The sequence below is a fragment of the Trematomus bernacchii genome, unplaced genomic scaffold (genome assembly GCF_902827165.1).
Source record: "Trematomus bernacchii unplaced genomic scaffold, fTreBer1.1, whole genome shotgun sequence".
In the NCBI taxonomy this organism is placed as follows: domain Eukaryota; kingdom Metazoa; phylum Chordata; class Actinopteri; order Perciformes; family Nototheniidae; genus Trematomus; species Trematomus bernacchii.
This window is the reverse complement of record NW_022987564.1, coordinates 18,862,485-18,890,338: the sequence shown is the minus strand read 5'-3', so window position 1 is coordinate 18,890,338 and position 27,854 is coordinate 18,862,485. Positions and strand designations below refer to the sequence as shown.

At 38.6% G+C, this 27,854-nt stretch overlaps 3 protein-coding genes across 4 annotated transcripts; 2 read left to right on the top strand and 1 right to left on the bottom strand.

The window, feature by feature from the left end:
- The first annotated feature begins 306 nt into the window (after nt 1-306).
- Nucleotides 307-8,346, top strand: LOC117478011 (cyclic GMP-AMP synthase). 2 transcript variants are annotated; one of them, XM_034124865.1, is made up of 10 exons: nt 334-388; nt 995-1,079; nt 1,369-1,518; nt 2,026-2,258; nt 3,038-3,260; nt 3,408-3,538; nt 4,303-4,456; nt 5,099-5,198; nt 5,832-5,954; nt 6,624-8,346. In XM_034124865.1, exons 3-10 carry the CDS (start codon nt 1,386-1,388, stop codon nt 7,177-7,179), a joined length of 1,653 nt encoding a protein of 550 aa, XP_033980756.1. In that variant the 5' UTR covers nt 334-388; nt 995-1,079; nt 1,369-1,385; the 3' UTR covers nt 7,180-8,346. The 2 variants fall into 2 exon arrangements, with proteins under 2 accessions (XP_033980755.1, XP_033980756.1); XM_034124864.1 differs by lacking the exon at nt 995-1,079 and having other exon boundaries at nt 307-388.
- Nucleotides 8,347-8,886: 540 nt separating this feature from the next.
- rpl11 (ribosomal protein L11) lies at nt 8,887-12,211 on the top strand. Its single transcript, XM_034124866.1, has 6 exons — nt 8,887-8,957; nt 9,832-9,982; nt 10,243-10,349; nt 10,684-10,815; nt 11,485-11,595; nt 12,136-12,211. Exons 1-6 carry the CDS (start codon nt 8,952-8,954, stop codon nt 12,163-12,165), a joined length of 537 nt encoding a protein of 178 aa, XP_033980757.1. The 5' UTR covers nt 8,887-8,951; the 3' UTR covers nt 12,166-12,211.
- A 1,048-nt stretch (nt 12,212-13,259) lies between these two features.
- Nucleotides 13,260-26,328, bottom strand: klhl43 (kelch-like family member 43). The gene is made up of 7 exons (XM_034124863.1): nt 26,086-26,328; nt 18,987-19,527; nt 18,051-18,199; nt 17,264-17,610; nt 16,206-16,505; nt 15,949-16,124; nt 13,260-15,434 (listed from the first exon to the last, which is right to left on the bottom strand). The coding sequence occupies exons 2-7, from the start codon at nt 19,328-19,330 to the stop codon at nt 14,636-14,638; spliced, it is 2,115 nt and encodes a 704-aa protein (XP_033980754.1). The 5' UTR covers nt 19,331-19,527; nt 26,086-26,328; the 3' UTR covers nt 13,260-14,635.
- Nucleotides 26,329-27,854: the final 1,526 nt, after the last annotated feature.

The following is a 27,854-nucleotide window of genomic DNA, read 5'->3' as shown; positions in this document are numbered from 1 at the left end:
ATGCTTTATGTGAGATTTTTGTGTGTTAGCAACTGAAAAAAACTGTAACATGTCTATATGTGAACGTTACGTTGAGATGTTTTCATAAATGGCAAACAAGTTATTTAGTTATGAACTGCTACATGGCCCGAATAATTTAAAGAAAAACCTTTTGATAAAGTGACACGTATACACTTGTACAACTGGTTGGACCAATATGTGACCTCCGAACAGGATGTAGAGACTAGCGTAATTATCATGGGTGGAACTGTGCAGGTGGAAGGCAACAGCATCAGATTACATTTAGTAGAAATTGAAAGTGAAAGCAAATAGACTGGATAGAGCTGATTAGAAGGGAATACACACAATAGCTCCTATCACTGATGCAACAGAAGCTCAACAAACACTGGTGAGGTTAACCACTAGAAATCTATCTATCTATCTATCTATCTATCCATCTATCTATCTATCCATCCATCCATCCATCCATCCATCCATCCATCCATCCATCCATCCATCCATCCATCCATCTATCTATCTATCTATCTATCCCCGGGCGCTGTACAATAGCTGCACTGCTCCTAGTACTAGACGCCTGGTACTAGGATGGGTTAAATGCAGAGAACAAATGTCACTGTGTTTGCTGTGTGCTCTGCATGTGTGACCATTAAAGAGGGTCTCATCCCTCCCAATTCTATTCTATTCTATCTATCTATCTATCTATCATCGCTCTCTAATTCATTTAATAGTTTTATTTGTTACCTCTGCCAGGCGTGAGGAGATACTGTTGTGTTTGTGTTTGTGTTTGTGTGTGTGTGTGTGTGTGTGTGTGTGTGTGTGTGTGTGTGTGTTTTTATGCTCATTTGTGCTCAAAAACCTCTCATGGTTGCAGTGATGTGAATTCAAAGATTATTGCAAAGTGTATTATTTGTATTGACTGCTATCACCATCATTGACTGCTGACTCAGCACTCCTCTTAATCGACTAGTGATTCATAACTGCTTCACTTTCAAAGTGCATTTCCGGAAATCAGAATCTGAAGATGAATTACCAACCTGATGTTAAGTTAGAATAAAGCTGTGGACACACTCATTGTTAGGGTAAGGAACATATGTTGGGGGCAGGGGTGATGTAGAGTTAATTGGTTGTCTTTCGTTTGTTTCATCTTTACCAACTTGCTGTCAAGCTTGTCAAATAGTTGTAGTTTGTGTGTATGTGTTTAAGTTATTGCTAATGCCAAAATAATGTACATGCTGTTAAATCATGGCGATCTGATGTTTTTATCATTAGGAAAAAGACAACAACGTTCTCTCTCAAACCTTTCAACCAAAAACAACTGGTTTCTACTTTAAGATGTTCTTTCTCTGTTTTCTGTACATAAATATTCAGGGCTGGGACGTGTGAATATGGACCGAGAGGAAAGAGATGTGAAGGCCGGTCTGATTGAAGAGATGCAGCGTAAAGATGCCACAAGGGGAAAAGCGAGTCCTCTACGACTCACGCCAGCAAGAAAACAAGTTCAACAGCAAAAATATACAGGTGATACTGCAGTTTCAACTGTTTTAGTGTGTACAACTCTCGGCCTGGTTGTATTCATTTAAGCATTTATTTTGTCCAAACTGCAATAGAAAATAATCCACTACACGTAAATCTGGAAACCTTAGTTTTACTGCTTTATAATCAGTTTAATATTTAGCAATCAGCAGCAGATCATTATAGCGTTGTAACTGTCCTGTATCTTTAAAGTCAACTTTTACAAGTTTTGTAGAAAAACATCAATGTTTTCAGCTTTCTGAAGATGCATTTCTAGGCAATCAAAGAGGCTTTTTAAATACTGTATTCAGTTTAAGATGATGGAAAATGTTTAAAACACATTAATAAAACCCACTTAATTTAATCACAAACAATTTAAATCAACACATTTGGAGGAACATGGTTTTTCAAGGGACAGAAACATTTAATGTAATGTAATCTGTAAGGTTAAATGTGAACTTGGTACAGTATTTAGTAAATATACTGAGCTGCAGTCTTATTGTCTCCTTGCAGAGGAGTGGTCCAAAGTGCTGGAGGAGCCGGTCTCCATCTCCCCGGAGCTGAGTTCCTGGATCAAAGCCAACGCCAATGAGCTAAAGCTCCCGCAGACAGACCGCCGCTGGGCTGCAGAGGTGGTCAACGATTTCCGAGACAACCTGGTGAAATTCCTGCGGAGCAGCAGTGATCAGCCATTCTTCCAGTCAGCTGACTTCCTCACCACCGGCAGCTACTTTGAGAAAGTGAAGGTGAGAACTTGAGGAACTTTTAAAATGTCTAAATGCAACCATACAGCTACAAACACAGGGAATATTGTGACTGATAGTAATATGTCTAAAATGTCTAAAAACTACAGTGCTTGTGTTACATTTTTGGTGACATTTTATTGTCCCAATAATTCCAATTACTTTTTAAAACTACATTTTAATTAAGGTGACACTGTTACATTTGTTCAACTGTTATGGGCACGTTCCCCTTTCAAGCCGTGGCAAGGTTAGTAATTGTCTGTCAGAAGCGTCATAAATTGACTTTTTATCCAGTTTTAGGCCACATTTTTACCAAACCCTTTTAGATCATAGCTGTCTTTAACTCTTTATTTTTACTTTTTAGAATTTAGGATCTTGATTAAGCGGAAGTGGTATTGCGCCTCACAACCCCTTATTTCTAATGTGAATCTGCTTTGTGAAGTCTTTAATTGGTTTAACTCAGTGGGTGAGTTTGTTACGGAGAGGAGGACAGCTTTGCAAGGAATTCAGCACCTGGAAAAAACTCCTAAACAATGAGAAAATCTAACCGGGAGAACATTACTCCAATGACGTTAATGGTGTTGGAAACAACAACCCCATGATCCTAAAATACTAGAACATTTAGTTTCTCGTTATTGTTGAGATTGAGGGACCCCTAGTGACAGAAAATGACATATTGTGTTTAAAGTCAATGTTGAATGGGTGTCTTGAGAAGAGAGAAATAAATACTCTATTGACAGAACACAAACAAGCACCTCCATTGTCGCTATGTTTAATCTCAGATCCACAGCCCGGATGAGTTCGACATGATGCTGAAGCTTCAGGCTCCGTCACGCTTCAACATGAAGGAGCTCGACGAAGGCCTTTTCTACCAGATCGATCTTGTCCGGCCGACTCGGGGCCCCATACAAGTTTTTCTCCTGGAGAATGGGCTCACCCTCTCATCCAGCAAGATCTTGAATGAGACGTTTCGCCTGGTCCGCAAGTTCCTCAAGAACTACAAAGGTCTGGTCATTCATCTCTCTGACTGAAAATCTGCCCTACTTTCTGTTGGAATTGGAGATTTTAAGACAAATTTTCTGTATATTTTGTTGACATTCATCCTGCTTTGGGAACCTGGATAATCCTTTTAATCATGTTTCTTACTTCCAGTGCCAGATGAAGGCTGTCGCTGGGAGGTGAACAGGAAGAAACCCGGCTCACCGGCTGTGACCTTGTCTCTGTTCAGGATTGACATGTACAGCGACGAGTTGATCTCTCTGGACCTGGTTCCTGCTCTGGAGGTAAATCATTGTATCTGTTTATTTTTATCATGAAGAGTAGTGTCAATCTGCAGAAATGTTCCATGTTTTTTGGATTACAGATACTGATAAGAGACACTTAAAGTCCTAAAACATAAGTTGCAAAGGGGAAAAAAAAAAAAGACTAAATGCACTTATATATAGTATTTTCATTTTCGATTAATCATCCAGTTATTTTCTAAATTAATTAATGAATCATTTGTTCTATGAAAAATGTCAGAAAATAAAGTAAATGTCCATCTAGTTTTCTCAAAGTCCAAGTTGATGTCTTGATTTATTTTTGTCTGTCCAAAACCGGAAGATATTAACAGAGAGAGAAAATCTGGAAATCTCTACATGTGAGTGACTGAAAATGTTGACTATAGACATAGTTTCATCTCATTTTGTTATGCAGTATTTCAGAACAAAGTATATTATACTTGATTTTAAAAGTCTTATATACCGCTTGGTAGCTTAATTAATAATAACAAATCATTTGTATTGGTTGAATATCTTTTCTATTAAGGATCTAGTTCTGCTAACTGAAGGATTTAGTTCTGCTAACTGAATTGACAAATAAAGGTAGTAAAATTCAAAGTACATTATTTGCCTGATATGTAGTTTAAATTTAAAATAGCACACATTTGAAATACTCAACTAAAGCACACATACCTCAAATATATCCTTCAACATATCCCACCACTGAGAGTTGGTACTAGTGACAGCAGTATTGCACTTAAAGCACTTGTCCCTGTTCCTGTTTGGAGGTTCACTCCTCTCAGGGCTGGCCTCTCCCAGTCCGTAACGGACCCGATGTGGATAACTGGCTGGGAAAGAAGGTTCGCAAAGAGATCACCAGTTTACCGTGTTACTTCGTACCAAAGAGGATGAAGGGAAGAAACCTCAGCGGGGAAGCCAAAGGTGAGAGAAACATCTGTCTGTGAAGAACAATGACTGACAAAATCAAACCTCTTCTGCATACCCTCATCCCCTCTCCTCTTTTCAGCTGTGTCTAATAAAGGCAAAAATATATATAAAATGATTTTATTAACAGACAATGTAGCTCTGCTTGAATGTTCCTCCTGACTACCCTGCATGGATAATGAGATGGTAGGCCCCTTGGCACAGACATGTTAAGGGCTTCACCAGCTCTCCTCCAATGAGCAATACACACAGACTTTAAAGTTGTTTAACCTCTGTGACCATTGTGTCTCTCTTCATGGACATTTTATATTCCTTTACCATAGTTTGAGTTCGTAAATGGGTGTTTCTTCTGAGGTCATTTAGTTTTTAGTAACTTTGTTTTGTTTCCGACATCTTGTGTCATTTGAGTTAGTTTGTGTCTGTGGTTGCGTGTCCCTTTTTGTAGTTGCTTTATGTCTCGTTGTAGTTGGAACATGTCTTTTTCAGGGAAATCCTGTAGGTGCAGGCAAGACAGGCGTGTTCAGTAATCCTCTCATGCCGACTGCTACAGGAGGACATGTAGGACTGTTATTATTTTTGTGAGTGTTTATTTGTGTGATGACATGTTCCCATGAGTGTGTTTTTGTCTTTCTGCAACAGAAAGTTGGAGGATTTCTTTCTCTCACGTTGAGAAGAAAATCATCACGAGCCATGGCAACAAGAAAACCTGCTGTGAGGGCAAAGCCAACAAATGCTGCCGGTTAGGCTCTGAACTCTTTATCTTCACATCTTCGTAACATTTACTTCCTTGTTAATCTAAAAAATAGTGTCAGGTATTGTAGGTTATAATAATAATAATGCATTTTATTTATAGAGCGCTTTTCTTGAAACTCAAAGACACTTTACAGAGTAAAAATTCATATAAACAACACACTTTAAATATATAAAACAAAACACGAGGTCACGAGGTGAGAGGTTATACAGAGCTTCACTGAAATGAAATATCTTAATATTAGCTTTTTATAAAACTATTTATTGAGCATATTCTGTGCCGCTTTCTAATAGGATATCTTAATTAAAGGATTTTAAGTTGTATTTAGTCATTCTTAATAAGATCAGATTATAAAAACAATTTTAGATTTGTATATAGTTGTTCCCATGCATCTTCATGTTTTAATGTTATCTTAATTTTCTTTCATTTGTAAAATAGTTTTTTAGGTGCAATATAAATAGTTATTATTATTATTATTATTATTATTATTATTATTATTATTATTATTATTATTATTATTATTATTATTATAAATAACTGTATTTTACAATAAGTATTATAAGTGTTTTTGTTTTTATTTGGGCCCTTTCACAATAAATGATTTGCTATTCTCTCTGGCAGTAAAAGGTGCTTGATGCTGCTCAAGTCTCTGATTGAAGGTCTGAAACAACGTTTCCCCAAAGAGCTGGATCCCCTCTGCTCGTACCACGGGAAGACCGCCTTCCTTCACATGCTGTCCATCAGGTAGGACTTAATTCCATTATATTTATTATGAATAAAATGTGCAAATTGCCGTAAGGTGTTCCAGCGGATGTTTTTATAAAGTGTGTGTATGATGTATTGCGCTTTGCAAAAGATAAACAGCCATTGTGTTTGTTGCAGTTATAGTACTAGTACCTTTTGAATGATATTAGTATTATTTTGTTTTGTTTGCTCCTCTTTGTCTGTTTTGTTTTGTCTGTCCACCATGTACAGCGACCGTGGGTCCCTTGAAAGGCGCTTTATAAATTCCATTTATTATTATTATTATTATTACTAGTTGAAGAATTAAGCATAGTATGCCACAGAGTCAGGCATCAGTGTCAATCCCAGCTACATTAGATGATGAACAGCTGATTACATTTTCGCATCTGATTAATAAACCTCAAACAGGGTGCCAATTTAAGCTGCTTCCTCTGCTGGTCGCTAAGCGGCCAAGCTCTACCAGCTCTTCCTTCTTCCATGCTGTATCGGACTGTTCAAATGTCATTTCTGTTGACATCGATGCCTTCTTTGTTCTGTCTTGTGCTAGTACTCTTTCCACCTTGAGTGCTTTTTTGACTTAAGTGTTTCTTACTGAACTACTAATAAATATCTCTCAGTTTCCTAATTTCTCTTACAGTCATTTTTCTGACGTTTTATTTTCATTGTCAGGTTTGACGACTCGATGTGGGCTCTCCAGCAGCTCCCCGCCTGCTTCCTGCTCCTCCTCGGGGCTCTGGAGGCCCACACTCGTGCAGGAGTCCTCCCTCACTTCTTCGCTCCCAACTACAACCTCTTCTCGGGTGCTGTCTTCCCCCGCAAAGCGATGTCTTTCCTCCTCCATGCTTTGGAGGAGCAGAGGAGGGAAGGCCTGCCCCTGCTGAAGCCTCCCGCTCCTGTCTCACCGCTCTGCAACTTTGTGAAAGGGATATCTGATGAAAGCTTTTCACTTCCTCCCTCACCTGCTGACTCCCCCTCTTCACTTTCCCCTTCTCTGTCTCCTATTCTAACATCCTCTTCACCCCTCTCTGCCAATAAGTTGGTAAGGAGAGATTGGAGAGAATCTGAACCTCGTAGCCTCACTGCTCTGGGTCCTCTCTGCTTCTCTGATACATCCACTGAAAAGCCTTCCATACTGACTGCAGTCTGCTCTCTGGACACTGCATTGATGAAACTAGTCCTAGTGCTTGTGGCAGCATTTGTGTGTGTCCTATTATATACATTATAGACAAAATGGGGATTCACACTGAATATATAAAGCATCAAAGACACTCCTCCCTCTTTTAATGCAATGTATACATTGGAAAACAGATAACTAAGGGAGTTATTCCTTATAGATTTTAATTAAATGATCATTAATTGGATAATATCATATTTATTGAATCGTATGAAGTTTCTTGCAAATAGTCTTGGGTTCTGCTCAATTTCAGGTTCATACTTTATGGGTTTCTTCTAGAAACATTTCAACATGCATACAAAAAAACACATTATAAGCACCTATCTCTTTAAAGCCCCCTTCCAAAAAAAGGCCCAGTCTCAGTTTACAAACGAGAAAAATATTGTAATGGTAGTTTTTAATCTGTGGGCGGAGACGCACAAACGGGGGCAGTATATTCTAACGAGCCTGCTATGATTTAGGAAGGGGAGTAAAATCTGAATGGCTTTGCATGTTTTTAGACCAAAACACATAAAAGCACATAACATGTTCCTTTAAATGATTGAGCAGCATACAATAAAGCTTCAACAATCATAATGTTATCATCTTAGAAATATCTCAAATATATGAACAGACACAGAGACCATTTTGCACACCTTAATTTGTCTCAGGAAATCATGTCCGGGGTCACAGTTCTCCTTAAGTGTATTCTAAAACATGCTTTTATCAGATAGTCTTTCCGGATCTAACTTTGGTTTTACTTTCCTAAACTGTCTTTTATTTCTTATATTCTAATCAATTTATTAGCTTTTTATGCTATATTGTTTTAAACACACCAAAAGCTTTTTTATCTGTTTACTTAAACCTCTTGATTTGTTATTGGTCTGTTGTTGTGCTGTCTTTGTGAAGCAATGTTGTATTTTGGAACATTGAACAATGTAAATCTATTCCAGGAGACCTCAACAATGGAATTATGATCAGTAGAAATGGCCATGTCATGGGACCTTTAAGAAAATATTCATTATGTTTTTCCAGAAACAAAAAACTTTATAAAATGTTGTAACATAATAGAGTTATTTTCAGTCCTTGCTTCAGATCAGAGTGACATTGTCTCTGTGCAAGGTCTTTTTTACCCATACCCGTTTTAATTAAATTACTTAATGTTGTGTATTCTATACCATTTTAATGTTAGGGTAAGTGTTTTTTTTTGTGTTTTCTGTGATTTCCAGTAAACTGTACTTATGAATTGAATTAATATGTTGATTCCTAATTAAAGAAAGGTTTTTAAATGGAACTCAATGCCTTGTGTTTTTGGTGTAATAAAGAATAAAGGGTATTAGGAGAAATATATGGCAAAAGCAAATACAGTAAAAAAACACAAGTCTTCAAACCAATCAATCTACTGTTGCAGATTCTCTTTTCTTGATCAACATATTTAGATTGATATATTAGATATATATATTGTGTTTAAAAAAACAAGAATAACCTATTCATTAAGCAGTAAACAACACCTTTTATACAAACAAAATAAATTTATAAATGTACATATCTGTATACATCTTCTTTCGTCCTACTTCTTTTCTACATGTCTTCAATTATTAACTCTACATTAAAACTATGTGAAGTAGCGTATGGAGCACCTTAAGTCTTGAAAGTACGGTTAGGTATTTTATAAGATGGAACAATATAATTGTCTTGCCATTTGAGTAATATCTTTTGCTTGAAGTGCCGTAAACCGGAACCCTTGCGTTTCCCCGCGATGTCTCTCCGGGGTTATTAGCCATGAACACATCATTATAAAAGTCTCTCGCCGGAAACGTGTCGGCCTCTACTAGTGATCCAACATGGCGGTGAGTACGCTCTCACATCGAACAAACATGAAGTTGTGTTAGAAATCCACAATCATCGGAGCTGTGGGGTCTTATTAACCGCTGTTTGACGTACAGAGACCTAGACTATATCATGAACAATTAAACTAGAGTCTTATTAATGCAATAAATGTAACGGAGGACTTTAAAACTAAAGAATGAGAGTGATGCTAACGTGCTAGCTCCTTGATAACACGGTCCGCACGTATACTTGCAGTTTTATATATACTCATTATTGATATTGCAGCCAAATTGTGATGCTGCGAATATGAAGCAGTTATGTTTCTACTCGTTGTATGCGCTTTCTTAGTTATTATTTACTATCCGGAAACAAAACGTTTTGTGAGCTGTGTCAATGCTATCAGCGCAAAGCGGGGATATGTAGCGACATGTCCTCCGGCCGGCATGTGTTGATGTGTCTGTCTCAGTCTGTTGGATTTTTGAGACGGAAAATAGCAGTGTTAGGACTCTGGGAATTATAGATTATAATGCATGTCAATGTCAAACTGAAAATGGACTGTTGTTGAAACTTTGGTTTAGTTTTTTTAGCCAATGTTAACACGTTAGCAGGTAAAGTCTACATGGGTCTTTCCTGTGTTGCCCAGGTAGTGAAGACTGGGCTGTCTTCATTTTAAATGCCAAACGACTGAAGGGAGATGGATGTTTTTATCGATCAAAACCTTTGTAATTGGTCAGGTGTTATCTGATTATCTTCAATTAATAATAGAAAGTTGGGCATTTCTTACAAAGATAATTTTCTGTTTTATTTAACAGTAGACTTACAGCACAAGTTTCCATAGTCCTGTTTCTGTGTTATTGCCATGACTTTAACAATTGCTATATTCTTGTCCTGCAGGAACAGGGTGAGAAGAAGGAGAACCCCATGAGGGAGCTTCGCATTCGCAAGCTCTGCCTGAACATCTGCGTCGGTGAGAGCGGAGACAGACTGACCCGTGCTGCTAAGGTGCTGGAGCAGCTCACGGGACAGACTCCCGTCTTCTCCAAAGGTGGGTGTTTGTGTGTAGGAACAACCTTAAAGGAGCTGTGGAAGTGTTGACTTCTATTTGTAAAATCGAAGTAGTGTGAAAAAAGACTGTCCCTTGTATAATTTCCTCTTTTTTTCTAGTAGCATTTTGTATTTGTTTTATTTAAATGTTCAACATGTCTATACAGGAGTCACGGAATAGGGGGAAATCTGAACAGTTTGTAGATGTTAAAGTATTTTATAAATCAAAGTACTGTATTTAAGTTTTGGTGTTTTCTGCAGCCCGCTACACCGTGCGATCCTTCGGTATCCGCAGAAATGAAAAGATCGCTGTCCATTGCACCGTCCGTGGTGCCAAAGCAGAGGAGATCCTCGAGAAAGGACTCAAGGTAAGAAAGTCATGTGGTTTATTTCTCTCTAGTTCAGACTGTCTGAAGTCTTACTTTTGGCTTGTGGCTCCAAGGGAATATGCAATCTGTACAGAAAACCACAATAAAGAAACTTGGAGGGAAAAATGAAAGAAACCTCAGAATGACCCATTTGCTATTGTTAATGATTTCTGAATTTAAGTTAAGGGCATACTATGGGACAGAGTAGCTCATGTTAAAAAAAGAATGCAGTGAAATTAGGAAGTAATGTCATTGGTGGTGTGTACTGATGCTAATAATTGCTTTTCATTCTTTTTTATTTTGATATTGACAAGTTAATACTTCCTGCCTTCAGGTGCGTGAGTACGAGTTGAGAAAGAGCAACTTCTCAAATACCGGGAACTTCGGCTTCGGTATCCAGGAGCACATCGATCTGGGTATCAAGTACGACCCCAGCATCGGCATCTACGGCCTGGACTTCTACGTGGTGAGTAGCCCCAAAAAACCAAATTCTTAATGTAGCTGTCTTTTGATATAACGGCAAGTACACGTTCGAGACAAAGTTGTGTTTTATGTTTAGACTCTAAAGGCTGAAGGTTTTGTGCTTTACACACAAGATGTTGCAGCTTAGTTTACCTTTTTCTATTGGCACTCATTCCACAGTAGGTAGTCAACATAAAATCATTTAAATGCTGTTTGTTCTAGTTGTGTGATGCGCTATATTTCCTGATGAAAAGCATGTTAATGGTGTCTTGCATGTTTTTTTTCTCATTTTTAAATTGGATCTAGAATCAGAGGGTACTCAAATACAGATGCTCCTTTTTTTCTGATTTAAGATCATTTAATAAAATGTGAAATACTTCCTATTCATAATATAACAAACAAGAAGGCTCCTGCTGTTGGTGTGTAATGGTAACCTATGCAGAAATGAATTTAGAATTCGCAATTTATCTTAAATACAACAATCATTTAAAAGTATATTCATTTGGGTTGTAGAAAATAATCACTGGACTCCTGTGTTACAGACTCCTAAATCTCTATGAAATATATTAAGCATAATTTTCAACCAGTACTGAAGTAAAGAGGCAGTACAAATGTATAAAGTATTTGTGCTGTTTTTTTTTTCTGACCACTCCGTCCTCCCCTCTGTGTTCAGGTTCTGGGCAGACCCGGCTTCAGCATTGCTGACAAGAAGCGGAAGAAGGGCCGCATCGGCTTCAGGCATCGTATCCGCAGAGAGGAGGCCATGCGCTGGTTCCAGCAGAAAGTGAGTGTTGCTTTACCACAAATGCTAACGCCTGAAAACAGTACACTAGCTCCACTTTTTATTTCATGGTTGGTATGGCTATTTAAAAGGAAAGAAGGGAATCCCTGGTATATTTTATAGTTATCAATGTTTACATTTATGTAAGGTCAACAATGTTTATGATGGGGAGATTTGTTGGATAATTTGCAGAACATCTAAACCCATTAAATTAAGAATTGATCATTGATTAACACTGATAGTATAATAATGATGGAGTTTTAAAGGCCTTATTTCATATATATAATCGTTTAATTTGCCATCTGGGAGATTTGTCTCTTCTCTGATAAACAAACGCTTGATAAACGGTACATTTATTAATCACAGTAGTTGATGCCAATAATGATTTTATAAGTTTTAATAGATTAGTATTTGCAATTTCTTGCTTCTTTGGCTTTATCCCCCTGCTTGTGCCCCTCTGTATCTGAAATTATACTTTTATAAACAAATTCCTTGCTTTTCTGTTCAGTATCTAATGTTTGTCTTGTTACTTTTTTTCTACAGTATGATGGTATCATCCTCCCCGGCAAGTAAAGGACCACTCCTGGATGTTTGTAACAAATAAATGGGAAAAAATGACTTGTCTCATGTTGTGGTATTTCTAGGCTCTCATACCTTCAGTTAATGTTTACTTCAAGAAAGATTGTGTGTGTGTGTGTGTGTGTGGGGGTGGGTGTGTGTGGCTCAGTATGACCTTTAGAGACTTAAAAGTTGGAAAAAGCTTATTATACCTTATGCCTTCAAGCTTACAAATGTCCCTGTATGACTAGTGACGTACACACATTCTGTTTTGAAGGAACTGACAAACCAGAAATAGATTTACTTTCCCCATCTGTAGAGAAACCTGACACCTAAGCAGTGGTGAAGTAACAAGTATATTTACTCGGATACTTGAATACAATTCTGATGGTACTTCATTGTAGTTTGTATTTTTTCTGATACTAACATTTCTACCCAACTTAATTTAAGAGGGACATTTTGAACTTATTACTCTACTAATTTTATACGACAGATATATAGCATTAAATTACCCATTGGAATATAAAATAGGTACATTACCAGCTACAATGCCAAAATGCTGCTTACACATGAGTGTAAGAAACAAAGGGGCAATTCTTACTGCATTGAGACTACATTTGATATTTGAGCCAAAAATACTTTTATGTATACTTAACCTTCACTCATTTTAAAATGCTTTTTGAACATGTAAAACATATTGTTGAATGATAAATGAAACTATCCAACAGTATTTAAAACTTAACGTTTGATGCACCTTGACCAGCTTCATTTAAATGCTGCTTACTTAATTTGTAAAATTTCGTGTTTAACAATGACATGATATTCTTCCTGTATGACGACCTTTGTTTTTCATACTTAAACCTAAAATCTTTAACGCATGAATTAAAATATCCATCACTGCGTCTGATACACCATCCCTTAATTATCTAAGAGGTAAATCCAATCTCATTAAACCTAGCTCAGTGTTGAATGCTATGCTACATTGTATTGGAATATTAATTATTTGAACTCAATTACATGTATCTTGCATCACATCTGAGTCTTTTTTGAGGTCGGACTACATTTCCCAGAAGCCCAGTCTGTAGTTATAAATAAATAAAAAAAGACGGTTTAATATGTTTTGATAACGTTTGCTTTATTCAGTGAAACCCGCAGCACATCCAGTGACAAATACAGAGGGACTCATCCAATCAAATGAGTCGGGTTATTCTGATTGTATCTCATGATCAATACTTGGTAATAACTGTAAATGCAGCTGCAGCTCGTCATCAGTTTATCCGTCCACCTGCTGGAGTCTCACTGGTTCTTCACTTTGTCTTGGTTTCAGTAAAAATTAAAAGAGGATGGCAAGTTTTAAAATGAACACAGGTGAGGTTTGGGGGGAATTTTCCTTTATTATTAATGTATTAATGTTACTGCTGATTTTTATTTTCATTAAGAGTACATATCAATATATATTTCTTACATGTTTTAAAATTAATTCCTTTATAGATCTAATCATTTTTCAGTTTTCGCCACCTCCCTCTTGTGTTCACTTAATCCTTTCACTTCATTGCACTTACGAAATATTTACTACATTTTTTTTCATTTTGTCACAATTGAGCTGCACTACTTCTGAAATATGTATATATATAAAATAAATAAAAACCATAAATATAGGTTTGTTTTGTTGCTGACTTGCTCCGATCCCCGTGAAGAAATACTTCTAAGTTTGCCGGTGAGAAATCTTAATTATTGCAGATTTGGTCAGAATTGGCTCATTTTCCTGTCACACACACTCCTGTCTCACACACACACATCCACACTTTATTTTCACAGTTGAACATCACACACATCTGCCTAGATAAATCTTTGTACACAAACTGCCAGTGGATTCAGTGACAAACGCTGCCTGCCACTGTTCACGCTTTCCACCATCCTCCACCCACCATCACCTCTCCACCTGCTCCACTACAATCCCTCATCCATCTTTTTCTCCCCAGACTCCATCAACGTAAAACCTCCTGAGACCACTTTGGATCATGCAAGCTCTCTTTTCTTTCTTGCAAATCTTGCACATACAAGGGCTTTCCATGAGTATTTGGTTCCATTTTAAACTATCATTGTTCCATTTTAATTGATATAATAGACATTTGATCACCTCAGGGAGAATTAAGGACCAATGCTTCGTCTAAATTGTGTAAATCTAGAGGCTTATTTTGCTAAATTAATTCCAGATTATCATTATTAAAACCGTAAGAGTCACATCTATCAAACATATAATATATATTTATAATATTTATTCAATAAATAATTTATTATATTAAAATGTATATTTTATCTTAATATCTGCAATATATTTAAGTAATATAATGCTCTTAGTAAAAAAGATTATTGAAAAACTGAATTACATTTGAATTTCAATCACAAAAGTTATTATAGGCCTAGATACAGAATAAAGAGCGGACATGATCCAGATGTTCCCCTGATGTTAAACTCTTCCTCTCTATGCAGTGATGCTTTGTGAAGGAGCCATGCTGCTCTCTCTGCTGCGGTTCTTCGCGGCCTGCTGCTGCTCTTCGTGTGACGGGGTGTTGCGGTGCTGCTGGCGGCGCGGTGCGTGTCGGGGGGGCAGGGTCAGGGTGCAGCAGGAGACTCCCACCGTGGGCTCGGGCAGATCCTCCGCCATGGACCAGCTGTCGGTGGCCGGCTCGTACTTCTGCACCGCCGCCTTGTAGCGCTTCTCCGCCTCGTTCCAGCCTCCCAGCAGGTACAGCTTGTCGGCCAATGGGGACAGGCCGGCGGTGCTCACCCCGAGGAGGAGGGGGGCGGCACGGCTCCAGGAGCGACTCTCCGGAGAGAACACCTCCACAGAGAGCACATCCACCCTCTCACCACTGGGCCCCAGCTGGCTCCCTCCCACCACGTACACCTTCCCTCCGAGGGTGGCGGAGCAGTGCCAGCCGCGGGGCGTCTCCATCTGGGCCTTCTCGCTCCAGGTGTCGGTGTCCACGCTGTAGCACGCCACAGAGCGGGAGTAGGCGCAGTTGATGTAGCCACCGGTCACCAGGATGTCTCCGGAGGGCAGGGTGGCGCTGGAGTGGCAGCAGCGGGGAACCTCCATGGGCGCACGCATCGTCCAGGTGTTGGAGGAGGGCAGGTAGCTCTCGGTGGTGGCCAGCAGGCCCTCCACGTTACGGCCTCCGATGGCGAACAGGCGGCCGCCGCTGGCTGCCAGAGAGAAGTGGGTGCGGCGCTGACGCATGCTGGCCAGGTGGAGCCAGGTGTTGAAGCGAGGGTCGTATCTGGTGGAGGGAGAGGGGAGAGGGGAGAGGGTAAAAAACCAGCAAACCTAGGGGCCTCCAAAACCCCAACATTCTTTGGTGGTCATGCACTAAGCAATATGGAACAAATATCCTCTTATTTTTGGTCGTATCAATAATTTGTTCTTATTTTGTAGAACCCATTGATTTATAGGATACACCAATGTTTCTGGGTGAGAAACTTCCTCTGTCGGGAACATGGGGATTGTAGCCTGTGCAGACCATTTACATGCATTAAAAACTAGGGTCAGGGTAAGTGACAGGGATCTAATCCAGTTATTAGCATCAGTTTGACATTCTATATTTGATGGACTAAAGAAAGATAATGAAAGACTATAGACTATTCAGCTTACTGATCATTCTGTGACGTAATATTTGTCTGCTTTTTTGTTTCTCGTTTGCTTTTTTTGTAGAATTTTCATAAATAAAAAGTTCTAGAAATCCAGCTATGGTATTGTGTCTGATCATACAATGTTTTCTGTATTCATTCCTCTACCTGCTGATGGTGTTGACAGCGTGCTTGGCCTGGTTGCGGGCGTCGTTCTGGTCCTCTCCTCCGGCAACGTACAGGAAGCCGTCCATCACAGCCACACACTGGTTGAAGCTCTTAGCCGGCAGCTGGCTCAGGTGACGCCAGGAGGCTCCTCCTTCACGAGGGTCCCTCCACATCACCTGGACACAGAGGTCAAAGGTCAGTGAGTCCTTGTGTTTTATTTAGTGAATACATAGAGAAAACGAATTAAAAGCACAGACCTCGCGGCTGAGAGCTCTCTCGGTGAGTGACGGGCGCCCACCGACGGTGAGCAGGGTCTGCTGTCCGGCGCGGACCTGTGTGCGTCGGGACTGCAGGGTGTTCTGCTGGTAGGGCAGCAGGTGGTAGTTCATGGCGTCCACCAGCAGGCGGTGGCAGTGAGGGTCCATCATCATGCGGGGCACCGGCTGGACCTGACTCACCAGCTCGCTGGCCGGGATGGTCTCGAAGCGGATGTGAGACAGAAGCTCCGCGGCGTGAGGCTGGCGAGAGGAGTCGAAGTCCAGCCACCTCATGGCCAGCTGAGGGAGGAACATTCACATTTAATATGTATTGTAGCTTATGTTTGATAATCATCTTTATAAATCAACTTTTAACAACAAAATGAAATATGAAGATTTTTCAAATGTTTAAACCGTGGTACAGACACAGTCACACGAATTTGAAAGCAAATTTGCCATTTGCCATTTCATAGTCATAGTCATAGTTAACATTTTACTGCTTAGGTTTGTTTTGTCACAATGTAAAATCCAATCAAATCATATGTCAATGTATTTCTTATTCATAAGATATAAGAAATAAAGGGACAATTCATAATATATATTAAACCAGGATAATAATATGTTTCTGTGCTAACAGGCTTTTAGTTGAGATGATAAATAGTTATGATCAGTGCTTCTCTCAGCTGTCTGTCTATTTAGGGCTGTAACAGAGTTGTATATTAATAAACGAGCGATCTTCTTGCATACTGTACAGTGAGTTATACTTGGTGGTTTCTGCTCCTAGTCGACATAAAGGGGACTGACTCTGCTTCGTGGGTCTGTGTTATGCTCAGAGCAGCTGGTCTCAGGTCTGTTTTTAGGTTTGGATGAAAATAGCAGGAAGGCCCAGAGGGTCGGACGAGTTAATACTGGAGGTTGCCTCCTAGAAGACCTGGCCCGTCTCCTCATTAGGATGTCAGGAATGAAAAGCTTTTCTTGACAGCGTGTGCTATTTCAACCTTGATTTCCAGCTAAAGATTTCCGCCATTAATCTTCAAAAGCTAAATTTGACCTCTGACCTGGAAGGCGGTGACCTCTGAAGGCAGCAGCAGAGCGTCGTCCTGCAGGAAGGCGGCCATCTGCTCCAGGGTCAGCTGAGTGAACAGCGGTGTTTCTGCGAACTGCACGAAGTTCTCCAGGACGAAGCGGCGGGCGGCCTCGCACACCGGCACCAGGCTGTAGGCGGCGGCGATGTTCCAGATGTAGACGCAGGTCTGCACGTTGAGCTCGGCCAGGAGGAAGTCCATGCACATCTTCAGCAGCTGAGGGATCTGCAGGGTGGCAGCGGCAGAGACGGTGCAACCGATGGTGTAGAGGGACATGTGGACACGACCCAGGTAGGCGAAGGTGATGACGTTGGCGAGGCCTGAAGACACAACGGACAGACTTAAAACCAAATATTTGTCAGGATGTAGGAATAAAACCTCCTTGGGACAAGAGGAACTAAATGATTTGAACTTGTTTCCTTACATAATTCTTTCAAGCTGCTTCTAAGTTAGGAAAACAGGCCTGCAACCAATGTATTTTTATTTCTTTATCTAGCGGTCTTCCTTAGTTAACTAATCGTCTGGTCTATAAAATGTCAGCAAACTGAATAAGAGCTACAAAACTTCAAATCCATTGTCTTTTGTTATTCGCTGATAATCAACTAATTAATTTCCAATATATGCCAATTTCCATGCCATTAATTGTTTATCATCTTGAACGTTTGGGATCTTGACTACAAGTTAAGATAAAGTCCTGGAGGTTTGAATGACATGTATTTTTAAAATCTTGGCTTTAGATAAATGGAATAGGTAAATATACCGAGAGGTGAGAGGGAGGGGAGCTCCAGGCGCTTCATGCTGGGGTCTTTGGCCAGAGTCTCTCTGAAGAACTGACTGACGGAGGAGATGACCAGCTTGTGGACGTCGAAGGCCTTCGTCTTAGAGGCCAGCTCCAGGTCAGTCAGGAACCTGAGGAGGGTGGAGGACACACACGCAATACATATGTTATAATATACTGAAATAGGAAAAAAGGCAAATTATAATGTAAAACAACATAATTAGTGGCAATACAGTAGTGTATGAATTTTATATTGTATTGTTAATTATGCCATAACTAAATTGTATTGTATCAATAATGTATGTTATCGTAAGTGAATTTGATTGTAACTGTATTATGTGAATATTGTTGTAAAAAAATATGATTCGATCGTCGGCAGTGAATATCCGACTGGAAAACGTCTGAAGCTTTTACGTATCTTAAAAATGGTGTCTGAATTAGTCTACAAAACGTCATCACGCAGAACATTAGCCACCCTTAGCTTAGCGGTGTTGATGTAAGTCATGCGACTATCATGCAGTTCCTTTTCAGCATCATGTTTTCTTTTTACTTCTAGCAATTGCATTTACGCTTCGATATTATAGAAGTGGTGATAATATGTGGAAATGCTGCTGAACAAAACTAGCTTTTATCTTAAACATGTGTTTGCCACAGATCTTATTTTCTGCAATATTCCAATGTAAATGTCCCATTGCTTTTAGTTGAGGGAGCCCTTACAGAACCACTCTATTGTAATGTACTGAAATGGTACTGTATTGTAACTCTATCATTGAAATTGCATTGTAATTAGACTGCATTATAATTGTACTGCAATTTATTGTAATTATATTGTATTATATTTGAAGTGTATCGTGTCAGAATTGTACAGCATCACTCATCATATGATACAATTACAATACAGTAAGTATCAGAACGTACTTCTCCTGGCGCATCTTGCTGAGCTCCTCCAGCAGGGCGTTCCCGTGCAGGGGCCGGGTCAGCTCGCAGCCCAGGCCCAGGCCCCTCTCCCCGGGCTTGATGACGGGCAGCGGCAGCGGCAGGTTGAGGCTGTTCAGCTGAGCGATGTCCAGTGCCGCCATCTGCTCAATCTTCTTCACATGGCTCTCCATCACCATCACACCGTTACCACGGTTCTCCATCTTCAGCTGGGTCGGGGGGGTCTCAATGGCAACCGGGGAGATGGCTTCCACGGCAGGCTTCTTCTGACGGGGGGCCTTCTTCTTGGGAGCCATCGTTTGGCTGTTCTTTGAAGGTGATGGCATGAGTTTACTTCTGGTTTTCTTCAGTAAAGATCTCTGACACTGGTTCTCTAAGAGACCAGATGTTAAACCAAATTTACTTTGTGATGTTTCTTAACCCTCACGTAAGTGTTTGAGCTTGAGGTTGCAGCTGATGATGATATTGGTTAGACTGGTTTGGGATTGTGTTGGTGGTTTCACTTAAACACAGCACACAGCACCTGGAAGAAAAGAAAAAAATAACATATTTAATTTTAAGACGCAAGTTGTTAAACCCTCGGGTCTCTGTTTCATCCAGATGTGTGCCATACTGGAGCTATTTTCATGAAACTTGGCGGATGGGTAAAGCATGGGCCATGAAAACAACCCACTAATTCATGGATTAAATCAGTGTCACAGGGCCGTGACACAAATGATTGTACAAAGTGTTTGTTTTTGATGTACAAGAATCCTATTGTCACAAACAACAAAGATATTTTTATATTTTAATGTGTTTTTTTCAGCCATCAGTTTACATTTGCCCAATATTCAGAGATGTTGGAGATGTTCTTGTTCGAGTTTAGCTCATTTTAGCTTATCTTGACATTCTGCTCTTGTTGATCTTTCAACCGGGACAAAATGTAACCAGACTGTATTGATTAACTTTCACAATGATAAAAGAACATGATGTTCACAGTATAGGATTAGTAGAATGGTCTGGAATTAGATGTTCCTGTATCAAAAGGACACACATTTTTAGAAACCTTAATAATGTTAATCAGTTATGTCTTGAGTTTATGATATCTATGTATCTTTATGTGATTTATGTATCTTTATTCTACTTGATTTACACAGTTACTTAAAAAAAGAAGAACCACTTTAAACCCCTTTACTCTGTGTCTTTATATTTAATATACAGAGAAAAAGGAAGTTCTTGATAAACAAGTGAAGCACGCTCAGCAATGTTTCCAGGCTTTGATTCAAAGTTTCAAGGTCGCTGATGAACAAAACAAACCCACTAACAGATGCACATTTCTCTGCTAATCTCTGAACATAACACAAGACAACAACACTCAGACTGACACCTTAAATCAAACTGAGGACCCCCTAAACTCTGTTTCTATGGGCCAGCAGCAGAGTGAATGACAGGTGCGAGTGTGCAGAGAGAAGCTCAGGGTCAGGTTTTTGTGGTTTACAGCCAACGTCTAGCATTTAATGCAGCTTGGAAACCTTATTCATGATCATAATGAGCCACATGTGCAAACTGCAGCAGTTTAGTGTAGAAAGAGGAGGCGGTCATTGAGAGAGAAGGGATCACATGTAGTGCTGATATACAGTATGCAGAGTAGAGGGTCTGACATAAACAAATAGTGAAATGGTGAGCATCGAATTTCTTGGATGCAGCTAAGGGGGATGTACTGACCCCAATTGTTGTGGTGTTCTTGCAATTATGTTGGTTCGGTTTTGTATCTGCTGCAGGCTGAGAGTGCAAAATTGTCTAAAAAAGAAATGGACATTTTGTATTTAACTTCCTATTTTGCCAGTTTGCAACATGTATTAGGAAGCATTACATTTAATAGTTTACAGGACCAATTAACCTCTTTTGATTTTTTTTTTTTGCAAAAAAGGTCGAACTACAACAACTAGTTGCTTACAAAGCTTTGGAAACAACATCCTGTATAACCCAGGTCTTAAGCTACCACAGCAGGGCTATGTACAGTGACTTTTGCGTAGCAGTTATAAATGACAATTGTGGGGAAATGCTATAAGTACTTTTTAGCATTTAGATAAAACCATAAGCCATTTTGGCAGCCGCTGAAGTCAAGAGGAGTCCTAAAGTCAGCGTTCTGGCTCAGTAATATCGTGCTATATTACTGCTGTGTTGACTGCCTTTATAGTGAGCTGGACGTCGAAACGTCAGCAGGAGATCTTTGTCTCTGGCTCACAGTTTGTTTTTGTTCACCTGAGCCTCAGAGCAGATATCCCCTCAGTGCTGTGTCAGAGTGGGAATTAAAAGTAACCCCAGAGCCTATTTTAGGCTTCAGCTGTGTGCCAGGATCGCTGCTTTAAATGTTTTGTTCTTTGCTGGAGCAACGCCCTTTCGGCTTTCCGCTGTAGTCAATATTATCAGAAACATTTACGTTTTGGAGCTATGTAACCTGTCTTTTAGTTGCATTTTTAGATTTTATCTGGTATATTTACACCAAATGTATGTCTCGGTTGGTCAGCTGGTTCACAACTTTGGTCCAGACTAAAATACCTCAACAGATGTTAGATGGATTTGCATGAAACTTGGGTCAGACATCCTCTCACTTTCAGACTAGCATCATCCTGAGGTCAAGTTTTTAGTTTGTTGAATGACCAAATAATTGCATTTACACACATCCTCAGTTATGTGGCTGTTTTGATACTAAAAGTGCTAGCATGTGCTAGCTAGACCCTAAACTAGCATGGTGAAAATGAAAACATACCCGCTTAGCCTCATTATGAGGGTGTTAGCATGCAGCCGTTAGCATTTTTATAGACTCCTGTTTCGATTTGATTTGTTGGGTTGTTTTTCTGTTTGTCAGCGAGAATGATTTTCATGAACTTGGCAAAATCATGTAGCATGGGCGGAGGAAAAATGTGTAGCTCATCCGTAACACTTTGTCACTATATAAGTTATTTTGTACTACTTGTATGGAATTTATCTTGGTGGAGGTCTACAATCCTCATACTTTCTATGTTCATTAATGTGCTTTCCAGTTGATGTTTTTTTTTGTATTATCTTATCTATCCTTCTTTGACCATTTCTTAGCACTGTCTTGTGACCTCTTCAATAACCTCATCTGGAGGCCATATCATTATCACTGACAATGCTAATGATGCTACATCCAGTGCTCCTCACCACAAATATATGCATGACTCTCTCCGTCCACCACTACCACCCCTCCTTCTCATTCGCTCTGTAAGTACTCGGCTCTTTTTAAATAGCACCTATTGGCTCGCTGGGTATTAGCCTCCACACATGGGCATACCGGGGGACAGAGATAGGATTGTACAGGACGCAGCAGCTGTTGGCGGTGTCATATGAAGAGGAGGCGCACACTGTTACAGATCCTACAGGCTACATGTGGATGTTGCAATCACCCTTCAAACAGTTGCTGTCTGAGAGCCTATCAGTTCCCACATATTTTCTGCCTTTCCACAACAGATACTTCTCTCTTACTTTACCAAATAAACCAATATCGCAGAAAAAACTTAAATAAGAGTACAGAAGCATTTTTTGCAAAATCGACTACAATTATAAAAAGTAAAAGTATTCATTCCGCAGATAAATGTCCAATGTGACTGATATTTATTTTTATATTTGCTATATTAAACTGTCACAACTGATGCATTTGTGTGAAAGTAGCTTGTTACTGTTGGAGCTACCCAAGGTGGAATAGTTATAACTTTATTTAGTTTAGTCATATTGTTTGCAACCTAGGGGACGGGCCCCTTAAAGGGATCACAAGATTAATCTGAGGGGTCGTGAGGTGATTATTCTATACGTGTTGTCAAGATTGTTTAAATGTTTTGACTTTTCTATAACTTTCTTGTGAATGTTAATAGATTTCGTTTTTTCTGAAATCTGACAGGTTAGGGGTAAAATCACTTTTTTTGCTGTTAAAAATGTAAAGGCTGAAACATGACACTGGATTTTCTAAACCATTATTTTAATATTTAACAAAGTGTATTCCAAGTCAAATTTGTATCTAGAACACAGTAACTGCAGCTGATCAGTTAATGTTGAGGAGTAGTATAAAATAAAAATAATTATCTAAACTACACATGCCTGCACCATTCTGTCCCTGAAATGTTACATTTGCTTAATTTGTAATTTGTAATTTTGCATGGATAATATCTTAAATAGAGACATTTTCTAATTGGTGGTGACTTAAGTAGGACAGCCATGAAAAATGTGCAATTTGTATACAGGAGCCTGTAAGATTTAGCACACAGCCCTGTGAAGAATACACACATTTTCATTTACATTTTCTTGATTTATTTTATTTGCATGATGGTACCTGCTATTTGTGCTTGTATGTATGTGCATATGTAGATATGTTATTATTTTTGTTACATTCAAAGATATTGTTATAGCTTTATTAATGAGAAACATCATCGAACAAAAAAAGTCTGTAATAAATGAACCATGAAAAGATCAATCACTAACTAAAGTAACTGTTGAGAACTCTACCACTATTTCCCCTACAATAGAAACCATTTACAGGATGTTTTTGTGTAACTATTGGCGAACAGACTTTTAAAATAAAGTCTTCTTTTCATTCTTCCTGTCGTTAACAATATACATTATATTTAAGAGAACTCAAAAAGGGTATAGATGTCAGTATAGAATCAGATATCAGACAGGCAGCTGGATGATTATCAATACTGTTTTTAAAGTATTAAAGGGATTTTCAATTGCCATTTAAGACTCATGGGAGTTCCCAAATTATTCATAAAAACATTAGCCCAAAGTTGCGAAAGCCTATGCATAATCTAATGTGGGTAACAACTTGCTTAGGTATAAGATATGATCAAATGCAAACATCCAGCGAGACAGAACTAGAGCTTGGTTTGAATGACTGCCATCATAAGAGGCTTTATCATAACACGTGCTGCGGAAACATCAGCCTCAGTTTGCAGCCTCTGGTTTCTGATAAACATGAATGTACACCCTTAACCTACTCTGATTGCAATCCAGTGAACTCATGTTTTGATTTTAACATTTGAAGTCATGTGACACTATTGAACTTCCCCAGTTAACTATTGGCTGTTTTATGCGTAGGAAAAAAACATTTTCCTCTGTGTTTGTTAACTGGCAAACTGAGATTTGGTATTGTAACTGCAGATACATTTGTAATTACTACAGTGGGGGGTGATTGGTGTTTTTTTTTATGCAAACAGAAAAGTGTGTTAGAAAAGGTCATCTTAGCGTTCGAGTCATCCCGCTGATGAGTTCAATATTCACTCTTTTCTTCTGTTTTCTGTCTCTACCAAATCCTGAGCGCTGCACTGTTGACATACTTTTGTAGGCCAAACTGGAAAGTAGCATCACGCGCATCAAAAATCCAATGGTATTTCTATATTGGATTTGGTATTATTGCAATGTATGATATAGGTCATGATTCTTCACCAATGAACACCACTAGTTCATTACATACAATCACCAGAAGTCAAAAGCTCATGTTAGGCTAGAAACAAACTACACAAAATGTCTTAAACGTCACCAACACTAAACTCTGGTATTTACTGACGTCTTTAAAGATCTAGAATAAAAGGTTCAAATCTCTTAATCCTGTGCCAACCAAAGACTTATCTTCAGGCATTTCAATCAATCAACAACTTTATTAATCCCGCAAGGGGCAATTGGTTATGAGCAGCAGCTTATGTCATGTACACAGGCAGGAACATAGAAGAAAACACACAGATACACCCGGGAGCACAGATGTGGATCATTACAATTTACACGATAAATAGTTCATAGCATCACAATAATAAATAAATAAATAAATAATCTAACCAAAATTCAAAGACACTGTGCTAAAATGCTAACTATTTGCTGGGTTTTAGCACTGAGTCTTTACCCGCTAAATGCTACAAGGTGATGGGCAGATAGTATAACGTGGATTTGGAGAGCTCTTTCCCTAAGAAAAGCTACGTTCTATATGCAATCCGAAAAAAGATGGCCTCAGAGCGATAAGATTAAACCAAGTTGCTGTAAAATCAAAACAATTAGCTAATAAACACTAAAAAGTAGAGTTGAAGGCAACTTATTAGTTGCTTTTTCAATAGGTCCTTCAAAATGACCGTTAAACTGAATCAACACAACAGACAGGTTGAATAATACGATCTTTATCGAAGTGGTATTACCAACAGCGTTGTGTATTATAGTGGTTCTGTTATTTTGCACATACAGAGACCACCCTGCATGCCTCTCCACTTCTAACGCTCAGAACTGCAGCTGAATTCCTTGCCTATCTCATGAGAGTATTTATAGGCGCTGACACACTCAACATTTACTTTGTGTGTGTGTGCATTTTGTGTGTGTTTTGCAGCCAAGGATTGACACCCCCATGTAGCAGAATCCACACGGCAACTGGCAACTACTTCACATTGTTTCCATTGAGCAGTTAAATATAAATGTCAGTATCATTTACAAAAATCTACAATAATGTCAAACGCATCATTCCATCTGTGTTCTTTTATATTATGTGTGTTTTTTTAAGTGCTGGAAGACTAAGTAATATGGTATATTTTTCTCAAACAAAAATGAAGCACTGCCACTATTTACTGTGAAAAATACTCATACAAAAAATACAATTTAAAGATTTGACTGAAGAAAAAGTAAAAAGGTATTACTAGCAAAGTGTACTTCAAGCTTAAAGTTATAATGTCATATATGAATTAGATATGACTTCTGAAGCGTATGCACACTATGAAACACCATTTGTATGTCAGTGGTGCAGAACATATTAACTATTGGTTGGATGGGTAAAAATGATCCTAAAAGAACTAAAGATGTTAGGTAAGGAGGAGTAAAAACTGCAATACTTGCCTTTAAAATGTAGTGGAGAAGAAGTATGAAGTAAAGTAAAGTACCTCAACATTTCAATTAAGCACTTTAGAACATTTACTTAAAAGGTGATTTCAATGCAATGAAATTGTCCAATGTCAACCAAGCTTTTATTTTGATTACCTTCAAGGGAAAGCTGATATTTTATGATGCAAAACTTTGGCTCAACAAGCTGTAATGTAAATGTATTTTTTTGTACCTCTTTCTCCCTCCTGGTTCTTGCGTTTCTTCCCTTCCTTTTGCTTTCTCTGCTTCTCTTCTTCCAGCTTTCTTTTACGTTATTTCTTTTTTCTTCGTTGTTCTCTAACAGGTTCCTTTTTCCGTCCGTCCTCTGTCTCAGTGCTGTGTGTGTGTGTGTGTCAGTATCAGAAGGAAATCATGATCCCATCCAAAGCTGTGACGTAGGATTGAAGGCCCCCCTGCCCAGGACCTGTAAAACCAACCAAGCCTCCCCGAGCTCTCTTCTTTCAGTTCCCACCTCCACATCCAAATACAGGCACTCCTTGTCGCCCTCCCCTCCAAAAATATCCCATTAGAGACCGTCCCTCCTCTCAGCCAACCCCGCCTCACCCCTTCATAGCCTTTGTGGTTTCAGGATTTAGATTTGGTTGTGTGTCTGTGTTCTTTTGAAAAAGGTTTTCTTTGGTGTCAAAAACACAGGGGGCAATCTTACAGATAATCTGCTTTTAAGGTTTAAAACTCGTTATCTAATATAGCTAGTATTTAAAGTGGAACCCGGGTCACTGTAATTATAGTTACTAAAGCTATTTACATTGGTGAAGGTATTCAGACCCTTTGCTTGATTAAAATAGAACAATGTAAAAAATACTGTGTTACAGGAAAAAGTGCCTGAATTCAAAAGTTAATTTAAGAGGTATATAAAATAATTCCAAACATGTTTACTTAGAGTATGTCATGTAAAAGAAGGCCTTGTCTTTTAAGTGGGCATTTTTTGCTATACTTTATACTTCTGCTTCATTTAATCTCAGAGGGAAATATACATTTTCCTCCACTATATTTATTTCCTACTTTAACTAGATATAGCATGCTTGAATGATGCAGTACTTTACAATTTATCTAGACAGTACTTTAAATTGGCTTCAGATTAAGGGAACTACAACATTAGTTATGTATTCATTAAAGATTTAAAGATATATATAATTGATAATAATATGAAACTATAACCTCAGTTATATAATTAAAGAACTTTGGCACCCATTATTTCCTTGCTTTTGAACCATTTTTACTTGCGATGTATCTTTGTTACTTTATGAGTGTATATTTCGTATTATTGGATTTTTTTTATTGATGCATTAAAAGAATGTATTACTTTCAAATACTTGCTATACTGTACAAGTAAATGAACTTTGTTGTAGTTATATTTATAATAATTATATTTCCTTTACACTATGCTTGGATGCATCTATTTGAGTCTATAATATATCATTTTTGAAAAAAAGTAATTCTACAAATCAGTGATGGAATGTAATGAAGTACTTTGGAGTACTATATTATATTATATTTTGAGGGAATTATAATTTATAACTCAAAGTAATGTGTATGTCCATGTTATGCTACTTCATACTACTACTCCATACTGCTATGAGGTCAACAGTAATAGTTCTCTGAAAGAATATGTGATGTTACAGGCTCTTTTACACAGTCTGTGGTTACAGGATATACAGTAAATTACACTACATGCTGATTCAGCGTTTTCACTGACGTCAAACCAACAGGTGTCACTGCGTCCTGCGTCAGCTGTGCCGTGACGTACTTCCGACTTTTATCAATAATTTATAAAAACATTAGTTTTTTCACCGAATATTTCTTTACTTGTATAGTGTAAATGTATTTATTAATAATATTTTAGTAAAAAATAATATATTGTAATTGTTATGCGTCTGTTGAGCTTAGTAGCTGTCACTAAACTAGCGGAACCGATCCGTTTTTTTCCCCATTCAGATGAAG